At 43.5% G+C, this 12,471-nt stretch overlaps 1 protein-coding gene across 1 annotated transcript in view; it reads right to left on the minus strand.

Moving 5' to 3' along the window:
- Positions 1 to 1,656: 1,656 nt before the first annotated feature.
- Positions 1,657 to 12,471, minus strand: part of LOC134586126 (cytochrome P450 2K1-like) — a 205,994-nt gene continuing 195,179 nt past the window's right edge. The window contains exons 12-13 of the mRNA XM_063441636.1: positions 4,739 to 4,880; positions 1,657 to 1,835 (exon numbers count right to left, since the gene is read on the minus strand). Of these exons, the coding sequence (XP_063297706.1) occupies positions 1,657 to 1,835; positions 4,739 to 4,880 (321 nt within the window). The remainder of the gene's footprint in view (positions 1,836 to 4,738; positions 4,881 to 12,471) is intronic.

Consider the following 12,471-nt stretch of genomic DNA (forward strand, 5'->3'; position numbering starts at 1 on the left):
ACTTTTTTCCCTCACTGTATGTCTATAGTGAGCCCTAATATGACATCCCCCATATTGCCTTGTGTGAGGTCATGTGGTGCTATTTTTAGCATGTTCTAAGCCTTGTTAATTTATTTCTTTTTTTCACAAAGTGCTCCCTCTCCAAAGTATTTATTTATCATATGGTTTATATTATATTTTATAAAATGTTGCAAACATGGTAGTGACATCATTTAGGCGCCAAATTCAAAATTGATATGCCTGTCTTTTCTCTATATACCCTTGTCTGCCAGGTTTTACTTTTTATCTCCACTTGATAAAGCCCTGTGTTGGTGAAACGTGTTGTGGATGTATGAAAACTGTTTATAATAAAGTGAGGACTACTCCAAAGAATCCAAGGTGGGGATTACACCACTTACACCCTATTCATTGAGCGGTTTGCTGGCTCAACCACATGTGAGTTACCAATTGTTATCTTTATACTCCTGGTATTTTTTATACAGTGAGAACTTTTGTTGTTTCTTTTTGTTTTTATGATCTTCATATTGCTTTGACATCTGCCTAAGTATATCTCTTCACATATCCCATAAGTGGGGATTATACCATGGTACGCTATCCATACTAAGCTAGTTTTAGCTCTAAACTTGAGTGGGACTATATAAGACCTAATATTTATTAGAAACACATTTTTCTCGGATATATTGCACCGCATCAGTTGTTTTTTTCATTTTTTTTAATACGGATACCAAGGAATACCTGATATGGCACTTTCATAGAAGACTTTTCCTGACAGGATTTTGGCTGTTTCTCCTTGCAAGTTTTTATTAGAACATTATATTGGTCACTTTTATTATTTTACTGTATATTCTTCTGTGTTATTTCAACTGATATATTATCTATACTTTTTGGTGCAACGTTCCTTTCTTTTTGCATTGCTTTACTTGTTTCTGGAGTTCTGAGGGAGTTCTATCATTTTAGGTGTGCTGCCTCTCTTTAATATCTACTTGGTTTGGTTCAATAGCACTTATCCTTTTGCTTGTATTTTTTCATTCCTATATATCTATTTCATCAGCTGCTCCCATCTCCAGACCTCAATTTCCAGTTTCACCCACATCATCTCTAGACTCTATCTCACAGCTCTCTATCTCAGTCTAAATATATCATCTCAGTTGTTTGGTGCTGTATGCAACTATTATAGCAATAATATCGCTACACTCTCAAAGTTTCAGTAATGTGTGCTGGATACGTGAATGGAGGCTGGTGCAGGGTGAGGGGCACAGGCTCCATGAAAACTAATGCATTTAACCCCATGTGGTACTGGGTTAGATTAGTGGCCCATCCAACCCAGCGTAAGAGTGGCATGTTTCTTATATGTGTTAAGCTGTTCCACTGAATAGTTTGCCTGTATTACTATATATTTTTATTTTAACATTTTTGTAGTATGTTCCAGCTATTATATTCTGGTTTAAAATAAATGCTAGTTTATTAGGATACCATTAGAAAAAAAATATGAATTTAATTGTGCTCAAAGTTGAAATATACAGAGCAACAGAAACAACATAAGAGCAGTAAAAAAACGTATCTTAAATGAACAGATGCTCAAAATAATTTCATTGTAATTATTTTTGTCAAATTATAATAGATTAAGTTCCAGCACTGCTCATGTTTTTCATAGATCTAGTTTCGAGGTATTGCACACAAGTGATAGGGTTTTGGACTAGTGGCTATACCATCCTCATGGGTGAGATCAAGTTCTGCTCCAGGTGGGGGCTGGAAAGTGAATTTCTGCAGTAGTCGCGTGAAAAACAGGAACAACTCCATTTTTGCTAAATTCTCTCCAGCACAACTTCTTCGACCTAGAAATACAGAAAATTACTATACATGTTAAAACCCACTGATTATTTATGCATCGCTTAGCTATGTTTAATGTTCTAAAGGGTTTAATAATTACAAAACACTGTAATGTAAAAAAAATACATCTATTTTTAGTATTATGGTTCTTAGGAATGAGATTATCAGAACTCCCCTTGTAAAATAAAATGTAAAAAAAAAACATGTTTTTACTCATCTTTCATGCAGCACCATGAAGTCTCCCTGCTCCTCCTCTTTTGAGATCATCATTACTGATTATCTCTGGTGTAATCCAATGCTTCTTATAGAGAGGCATTTGGCACCTACTCTGAATGCATGGCAATACCGGTTCTCAACCATTTGGATGCTTCTCATGCATTGCATGATTACCCTGAGTGTGAAAACATTAAATTAGTTAAATTCTTCACTTAGATTCTAGTGGCTTTTTAGATTGACTTCCACTAGAGTCGTACTGATTCATGGCAATGTTTACAACTCTCAGACTGCAGGGCAAAGCATCTATGCACCAAACCCGCAATGAAAGCTATGGACGTTTGATACTCTGCCTTTCATGGGATTTCTATACCCATAAAAACAGATTTAGACCAATGTTGTTATGGTCACTTAAAAAAATCAAGCAATTATATTAATGCCTAATTATTGATGGCATTGTATCAAGCTAATATATGCTGCACTACTGACTGAAATATAGAAACAAAATGTGTCTTATATCTGGGGAAAAAAAACATTATACCTCAGTAGCTTTATGTAATAATTAATTAATTAATTAATGCTGTAACATTGTGTAGTAAACACAACTCAAATGAACAAGAGTTTTTTCATATCAAAGGTGATTAATCAAGCCTCGGTAATACTATGTACTCATTGATTAATCATTGTGGCTGCAAGGAGCTCTTATTAGTTTGAAGCATTTGTATTGCATTAGATTACACACAAAAGGAGATTATGTGTTTTTATGCCATGTTCAATATTTTATTGTTCTAACTTCAGTGACTTGGAGTGAAGGATCCAAAACCTACCTGGTATGTTTAACCAAGGATCCATGCCTACCTCCGATAGTGGAAAGTCCCAAATATGTCAATCAGGCTTGATTTCAATTGGAGAGTTGAGTTGTGGTAATCTTATGATACTGAGTAGGACTTGAAATTTATATATAATTTAAATTGTCAGGGATTCATATACTATAAATTAATAGTGAATTCAAATTTTTGGAACATTGTACTGTGTTTTCACTTTGGTTATTTTGGCTTGAAACTTGTAATTCACTTTGAATTCCTAACAATTCACCCAGTCTATATTTTATATCCAAAAATTTACACTATGGCCCTGATCTGCCCTACAATTAACTCAAATTAGAAATATTACAAAAATAGTAATAAAGTCAACCTCATTGCATACAGTGAGCTGTAAAATAATTTCCGTGAGTTGGATATGTGTACATTACAGATATAGTCACTGAAAAACATTTGTGATGCACTTTTTACACATTTCATATGCATTATTATACTTAATAATTCATATACATTATTACAATGTATATTAAAGCGAAAACTGTCCCCCACATTCATGCACATACGCATATCTACGCAGTCACAAATATAAACAGACACTTTCATTCACAGACACATTTACACACATTGGTACTCACTAACTCACATGTCTCTTCCCCCTTCCTTCCATTACTCTCTTACCCCCTTCCTTCCATGTTTCTTTTCTCCATTCCATATCTCTCCCCTCCTACTTCCATGTGTCTCTCCCACTTCTTCCATGCCTCGCCCGCCCGCCCCCCCCCCTCGTTCCTGAGCAGCAGTCAGCTGCTGCCCTTACAGATCAGGTGCATTAGGCAAAGCTAGTGCTGGCTCTGCTCACACACAAATTGGTGCTGCCCTCTCTGCTGTTTTACCTGTCATGGCATGGGAGGGGGCTCTCAATGCCTGGCATGCTGCCTGTAGTTTAAGACTAAGCACTGTGAAGTCACAGGTGCTGCACTGCTAAACTAGTGTGCGTGTGCGTCTCTTATGGAGCTGCACGCTACCTGAAAACCCTCTCCTCCAAAAAAATTATGTCAAACGTCAGATTAGGAAGGTAAAGTACCTTCCACGAATAGTGGACAATTCCATGAGGAATTTGCCCAATCAAAAGTAAGCAATGCCTATTTATACTTACCTCTCCCATTCCTTATTGCCCTTTTGTGGTTTCTTGATAGCCCAACAGTGCGTTCCTTCTGTTTGATTATTTGGCACCTTAACTGGCTTTTGTCTCTCGTTTATCCTACTCTCTCTAATTCTTTGATCTCGGATTATTCAATCGTTATTCCTTACCTCTGTAATCCTCTGACCTTGGCTTGTATTCTGACTCTGCTTATTTGTATAACCCGGCCATTCTAAGGGCCGGTATTGCAAATATTCTTGTTTGTGATTCTGTTTGTGTGTTCTGGTTCCCAGATTTCTGACATAGACACGTCGAAGGCAGAAGATTGCTGCTCCCCTTAAAGTGCTCCCTGGTTCCATAGGCCCAACTGGACCCATTGTAGGTCTGACTCGGCTAGTTCCTTTTCCAAAACTACATACGAAAATTCACCATTTTACTTATAAACCAAAGTCCTAAAAGCAAAAAACTTGTTTTCTGGTTACTTCCTATCAGCCTGTTTTTCCATAGCAATCTATCCTGTCAGGGTCACCCATCATTATCTGGCCAAATGTTATGACAAAGCAGGAAAGATATAGAGCAGGAAAGACGCTTACGTGTTTCATGCCAATAAGGCAATTCCTCAGGCATGATACACTGAGATAGAATAAAAATACGATTGTATTTTACAGGATTGAGTTCAGATGTCTGTCCTTGTGTAGGACTCGACATTGTTGCAGCTTTCATAAAATTACATTACCTGCGGAGAAAGGTATAAATGCTTCTTTTTTCACAAAATTTCCTTCAGAGTCAAGAAAATGCTCAGGGAAAAAGTAGTCTGGGTTCTCAAAGTGAGCCTTATCTTTCAGTACAGATGTTAGTAATGGAAGAACATGGGTACCCTAAAAAAACAACACAAAATGAGCATTCCAAACTGTGTTTTGAAATTAATCTGTGTAAATAAAATACAATGTTTTTGTTCTATATTACATTTTAGTTGCAAAATTTGTTATTAGTAAGTCACCTATATTTTCTCAGAATAGCCCAACCCCTGGTCACACACACACTTAATATTGTGTTGCATGGTGTAATAATGTTTGCTGTATCATTCCTGCACACTCCAATGTCTCCACTAAACAAGATAACAAAATAAATTTAAAAAAACAGTATGTGAGTAAGTAACACTGTAATAGAAGACATCTCCACTCCACTGTAATAGAAGACATCTCCACTCCACTAAAAATTAAACAGGAGAAGAATGTATAAATTGGCACACAAAAGATGTGTGAAATGGAACATGATGAAATGGAAGGAAGAACAAAAATAAAAAAATTAAAAAATTAAAAAAGCTGGAGAAAATACTGGACCAAAATTACAGAGAAGGAAGATGGCAAATGTATTAGCCTGGTGTACACCATGACCAGGCCTTTCGCATGTTTTTTGCCTTAATCTCTGTTAAGTAGGAAACAGTCTTACATAAGTATTTGTCTTCATTGCTTCTTTTATTTTCATTGCTTGGGGTTGTTAGGGTGAGGTATGATTTCCTATTGTGGGCATTAAGGGCATGCAGTACCTGTATTTACTAACAATCTTATTCAGTAACCTATCGACATGGGGGTACATCCTTCCATTACCGCAATACGCACAGTCTAGCTACAGTGCAAACCCTATGCCGCAGTTCCACTATAAGAGATGGTCATTAAGTAGAACCAAGAGGAAGACTGAGCTGAGGGTACCCACAACAAGTTACTCGGGGGGTCAAAGACCGGAGCTCCAAATTTAGAAATTTCAGAACCATATATGGATGTAGTTTCCTACTCCCAAAACATTAAGGGGAGTAGCCTGGAAAAAAATATAAGGCTTAGTTTTAATAGGTCTGAGTTTAGTACCTCATAAAATATTTGATTTTATTAAAGACACGGAGGCTCATATTATGCATAACTCTTTCTTTATTTCCTCAGCAGCAAAGATAGAGGAATATAAATATATCAAAATGAAAGAAAAAACTGTATAGGTACACAGGCAACCAATCACATAACAGAGGAAGTGACTATATAAGACCTGTGTCTCCCACAATCCCCCTCTTTCTTTGCTGCTTACCTCAGACAGCTAAGTATTTTGCTCTTGCTCTTGGATTTCTTTTCATGATTTAATGTTTATGGTTTGTTGTTATTGCCTGCTATTATTGCTTATGGTTATTTGTTTCTGGTTGCCTTTATCTGTGCAACCTTCCGCTGGTGTGCTCAGGCTATCCCCTGTCCTGTGCCCTGGGTTTCCCTCTCGGCTCTTTGGTTTTTTCCCCTGCGCTCTCCCTACCCCCTGCGGGTGCCGCGCGGGACCCTGTACTGTTTTCCCGGCCGCGGCTGTGTTTTTCTGCTCTGCTGTTTCTCCTCGATCGCGGGCTGCCTGCGCGGGTAAGGTGCACGCGCCCCTTCCCCCGCCGGGAGTCAGTCCGCGATCGTTCTGTTGCACGTGCGGCAGCCATTTTGGGCGGTCCGTCTAGCTATGATCGGTCTCTCACTCTGCTACCGTGCGGTTTGTCTCCCGGTCTCTGGGTCCCCTGAGTGCACCAGCGAGCAGGTTCTTCCCCTTTCCCTTGTACTTTATTGTGGGTTACTCAACCCTTCTGTTTTCGTTTATTTTAAAGGTACATTCCCTAGTCTACTATAGTTGTAATCTGAAAGATATATTTGCACATATATTTCTCTAGCCTTTGATACTTTATTCGCTTAAAGGTATATTTCCCTATTATTTTTGCCACCATGCAGGATAGGGATGATGGGCCTGAAGGCACCTCTGATGATTTTAATGCTGATAACACTGAGGGAGCTATGGCCTCCCATGAATTTCAGGCCCTGCTGGATGCCACTATGGCTTCTTCATTGCAAAGGCCTTTGCTTCAGCTATGGATGCTGTTTCTTCCTCCTTCTCTCAGTCCCTGCATTCTATGCTTATGCCCTCAATAGCTACTCCTACCCACCTGGGTGTGGGGTCCCTGCCCAGACTGTGCCTGGTGCCCATAAGGTGAAGGCTAAATCTAAGCACGTTGATTCCCACTCCTCGATGCAGGTTTTACCTGCCATGACTGACACACTGGATGTGATCACAGACAGCGCGCACCCCACGCGCAAGAGAGCCCCTGGCCGGGCTAAAAAGGCTAGACTGTGGAAACGGGCTACGGCCCTAGAGGATGAGTCGGATAGCGACCGGAGTGTGGAACGTGACTCTGATGCTATGGAGTATGACTCCTACGATGAGGACGAGTCATGCGAGGAATTACCCATTACGGGTGTTACCCCTTCTGGTTCCTCTGCCATTACCCTTGGTCAGGCTAAGATCCCCACTGGGGACAGTAGGGCACTTTTCGACCACCAGGGCAACCCCCTGTTCGACCCTGACGACCTTCGCTACCCACGGTCAGCAGAATGGGTCCCTCCGGACCATATTGCCCAATGTGTGGCTAAACGCCTGCGTACCCCCCTCTCCCAGGAGGGTCGCAACAAGCTACGTGCCGAATGCCCTAGGCCCTCTCTCCCGGGCTCGGCCTGTAAGACTCCGGATATTGATACCCATGTTGCCCAGTTCCTGAACAAGTCAGGCTGGAAGCCCAAAAAGGGGTTTGATTTTTCCCTCAAGGGATGCCAAGATAAAATATTAGATACCCTGGGCCCCCTGTCAAAATTGTATGAACTGCTAGATGCCGCTAGAGCGGGGGATTCCGTTTTGGATGTAGATGTGGCCATTGGATGGGTCCAGAGGGCGATCTGCCTTTTGGGGAACGCAAATACCGCCATGTCTTCGGAAAGGCGTAAGGCGATTCTCCTTAAAGAGCGACCCCAAGTTGGCTGCCATGTCGGTGGCGGAACCTGACCCCTCTGAAGAGGGTTTATTTTTCGGAACCTCCTTTGTTAAAGAACTAGGTTCCTATGTGAAGACCTTTAGCGGCCCTAGACAAGGCCCAGGCAAACATGAAGCGCATGTTCGCACCCAAGGTTTTCGGAGGGGCCGGGGCGTAGCGGGAACTGTCCACCCGGCCGCGGCTTCCGAGGCTCGTTTCGAGCCACCAGAGGTTCCTTCTTTCCTTCCCGAGGATTTCAGGATACGAGGACACCTCCCTTCTTCCCGGCCAGAGGGAGATCCTGGGGCTCCAGATACACCCGCGGTGCCACTTCGGGCAGACGTCCTTATGGCGAGTACCCCTTTTTTCCCCTCTCGATCATGTACGGGTGGCAGGGAGGCTAGCCTTTGTTTTATCGAGGGTGGTCAGAGATAACTTCGGACGCTTGGGCTCTGCAATGTGTGAAGGGTTATCACCCGGAGTTCGTTTCTATGCCTGTCCAAGTTTCCATCCCCAGAGAGTTGTCCCTCCCGCTGGATCAAGACGAAATGATTTCCGCGGAGGTGGAAGAGATGTTCACGAAAGGTGCTGTAGAGGAGATGCCGTTGGCCTCTCCAGGCTTCACGGGCAATCTTTTCCTGGTGCCTAAGACGTGAGGCGGGGTCCGCCCTGTGATTACTTACCTGGACGGCATTTTGATCATGTCCCAGTCCAGGGACTCCTTACTGTTACACTTGGATTGGACGATCAACCTTCTCCAGAACTTGGGTTTTCTGGTCAACTGGGACAAGTCGGTCATGACCCCTTCACAGTCGATAGAGTTCCTGGGTTTCCAAGTGGTTCCCATCAGGTAGCTCCTGTACTTGCCGGATTCCAAGATGAAGACCATTCAATAGGAGCTCCAAAGGGCTCTTCGAGTGCCGGATATGTCCGTCAGACAACTGGCAAGGATTATCGGTCTTCTGGCGGCTTCTATTCAGGCGATATTTCCGGGCCCGCTACACTACCGTGCCCTCCAACGGCTCTAAGGTTCACACCTCCGTTCCGGTCATTCTTACGAATCCCGGATACGACTGGACGAGGAATCCAGAGGCGAGATGGTGTGGTGGTTGGCCCACATGGAGACCTGGAACGGAAGAGCCATCTTCAGTTCGATCCCGGATATCGTAATCGGATCCGATGCCCGCTTACACGGCTGGGGTGCTTGTTGTGGAGACGTTTCCACGGGAGGCAGATGGTCCGACATAGAGAAGTCCTTACACATCAATTATCTGGAACTTCTGGTGGGGGCCTTCGCGATCCGCAGCCTGACCCCGGACCGAGCAAACTGCTGCGTTCTTCTCAAAATGGACACCGTGTCGGCAGTCCGGTACATAAATCACCTGGAGGGAACAAAGTCCAGAATGTTGGCACTGTCGGCGAAGGACTTTTGACAATTTTGTCTTCTCAACAATGTCTCGGTGCAGGCGGAACACATCCCAGGTCTGGACAATTCGGGAGACTTGGGGGTTTGACGCTTGCACGTTTTCCGTATTCCAAGGTCTGGACAGTCTATGGGGACGGTTCGAGTTGGACCTATTCACTTCACGCCTGAACACTCAACTCCCGGAGTTTTACAGCTGGAGGCCGGATCCGGCAACTGTGGCGACGGATGCTTTTCTCCAGGAATGGACACCAGGCCGCCTATATGCCTTCCCACCGTTCAACATGATCGCTCGCACGATCTCGAAGTTGATTCGTCACGATTGTTCCCTGGCGCTGATCACACCTCTGTGGAGATCCCGTCCATGGCTTCCACGCTTGATGGGGTTGTCGGTGGACTACCCCCAACTGATTCCGAACTTCCAGGACCTTCTTCTGGACCCGGATGGGAACTCGCACGGACTGGTACTCGGTCATCAGTTACCTCTGATGGCGTGGCTCCTTTCAGGGGATCCTGGGTTGTCCCGAATGTTTCGCAGTCTACTCGCCTGCTCCTCGATAACGCCTGGGCTCCAGGTACAAGATCGGCCTAATGCTCTTCATGGAACTCACGGTCTGGTTGGTGCATGGAACGGGCTATGGATCCCGTATCTGCCCCTCTCCATATGACTTTGGAGTTCCTCACATTTCTGTTTGATTCGGGCAAGGCGTATCAACCTTTTCCGTTCCGCTATATCAGCTGGACGTAGTGAATTGGATGGTTCGCCCGTAGGCAAGCACTCTTTCGTGTGTCGCCTTCTCAAGGGCATTCGCCTCGCTCGCCCTCCCAAGGCTCGTTTCTCTGCCTTTTGGGACGTTAACGTGGTGGTACAGTTTTTCTGTCGTCATGGTATCCTAACCAAGATTTGACCCTTAAGCAATTGTCCTCCAAGTTGGTCATGTTGCTTTGTTTGCTTTCGTGTAAGAGGGTCTCCGACGTCAGGGCCCTTGGCCGGGACACCATTGTTTTCACCCCGGGGGGTGTTAGCTTCAACATATTCAGGAGGACAAAATCAGCTTCTAAGTCGTTTGTGTATCCTAGATTCTCAGGGAGTCCGGCACTCTGTCCAGTGGATTGCCTAAAGGCCTATCTAGAAGCTACCCAACCTCTACGTTCATCGGATTCGCATCCCTTGTTCATTTCTTTTCGTGCACCTCACCGACCTGTTTCAACGCCAGCGCTGGCGCGTTGGGTAAGATGGCTCCTGTCTATGGCGGGTATAGACACCTCTGTCTTCACGCCGCATTCGGTTCGAGGGGCTATGGCTTCGAAAGCGTCTACGGTTGGATGTCGTTTGGAGGACATTATGCGAGCAGCGGATTGGTCTCGAGAGTCGACCTTCCGCAATTTCTACTTCAGACCTATTGTGCACATCGCATCTCAGGTGATAGCACAGCTTTGAACTTGCATAATATGAGCCTCCGTGTCTTTAATAAAATTCCCAGATTTTACTATTAACATGACGTAAAGTCATGATTTTATTAAAGACACGGAGGCGAGTATTATTCCCTCCCACCCTCCCAGTGTCGGGTATGGGGTGAGATGCGATTGGCATATTCAGGTATGTTGAGATTTGGTCTGTTTTTATTTGAATTTCATGTATTCTGTTTGGTTATATTGATTAATTATGTCTATTATGTTTTTCAGATTTCGGTTTTGTCATATGAATAATCGACAGTCTGTTTTGGTAAGCCCACAGTTTGGAGTTTGGTTATTACCATATTTCTCTCTCTCTTTTAGCTTGAAGTTATCGAATTGTTTCCGGTTTTGGCCAAGTGGGATATCGTTCTTCTTACCTGGTCTTCGGTTTTCGCAAGAAAGAGGGGGATTGTGGGAGACACAGGCCTTATATAGTCACTTCCTCTGTTATGTGATTGGTTGCCTGTGTACCTATACAGTTTTTTCTTTCATTTTGATATATTTATATTCCTCTATCTTTGCTGCTGAGGAAATAAAGAAAGAGTTATGCATAATACTCGCCTCCGTGTCTTTAATAAAATCATGACTTTACGTCATGTTAATAGTAAAATCTAGGAATTCCACTCATCTTAACAGTGGTGCAGAAAGTGTTTTTTTCTTAGTGGTATCAAAGTATCTAGCTCAAACCTCATCACTACTTTTGTGGCCGAAGTCTCTATCTAAAGTCATAGGTAGTTTGACTTCCCCATTTAGTTGGCAAACTAAAGTATGGAATTTAGAGAGAGACCCTTAACAGCAGACCTTAAAGGGACACTATAGTCACCTGAACAACTTCAACTTAATGAGGTTGTTCAGGTGAGAACTATAGCTCCCTGCAGCCTATCTCATGTAAACACTGTATTTTCTGAGAAAATACAGTGTTTACCTTGAAAGCTAGGAACACCTCCAGTTGCAGTCACTCAGAGTGAACCAGAGGGACTTCTGAGTTGATGGAGGCATAATATGCCTCCATCCACTAAGATCGGCTGTGCACGAGCATCCTGTGATTCAGTATCTCCTCCCACTGCATGCAGACACTGAACTTTCCTCATAGAGATTCATTGATTCAATTCATCTCTATGAGGAGATGCTGATTGGCCAGCGCTGTGTTTGAATCATGCTGGCTCTGCCCCTGATCTGCCTCCTTGTCGGTCTCAGCCAATCCTATGGGGAAGCACTGTGATTGGATCAGGCTATCACATGTCAGCAGACTGCTTGTTTTTCCTGAGTCTAACAGCATGCATATTTACAGATTCTGGCTTGAATACAGTAAGATTTTTACTATATTTATGGAGGCATGAGGGGCTTAGGGGGGCTAAATGGTCGTGTTAACACTATAGGGTCAGGAAAACATGTAGTTGCACTGGTGACTATAGTGTCCCTTTAACTTGACAAGGGTGAAGCTAAGACAAGTGATAAATGCTCTGACAAAAAAACAAAAACTACGATAGCAGGTAAGCAGGTAAGCAGTCATGCCTCTTGATTAAAGTACCAATAATAGGAACCAACTCCTTATGGGCAATGTGCCTGAAAGTCACAAGGTGATAACTCTAGCACCAACTGGATTCATCAGGGTGTGTCTTAAAGGGACACTCCAGGCACCCAGACCACTTCTGCTCATTGGAGTGGTCTGGGTGCCAACTCCCACTACTCTTGACCCTGCAAGTGTAATTATTGCAGTTTTTCATAAACTGCAATAATTACATTGCAGGGTTAACTCCACCTCTAGTGGCTG

The sequence above is a fragment of the Pelobates fuscus genome, chromosome 2 (genome assembly GCF_036172605.1).
Source record: "Pelobates fuscus isolate aPelFus1 chromosome 2, aPelFus1.pri, whole genome shotgun sequence".
Taxonomy (NCBI): domain Eukaryota; kingdom Metazoa; phylum Chordata; class Amphibia; order Anura; family Pelobatidae; genus Pelobates; species Pelobates fuscus.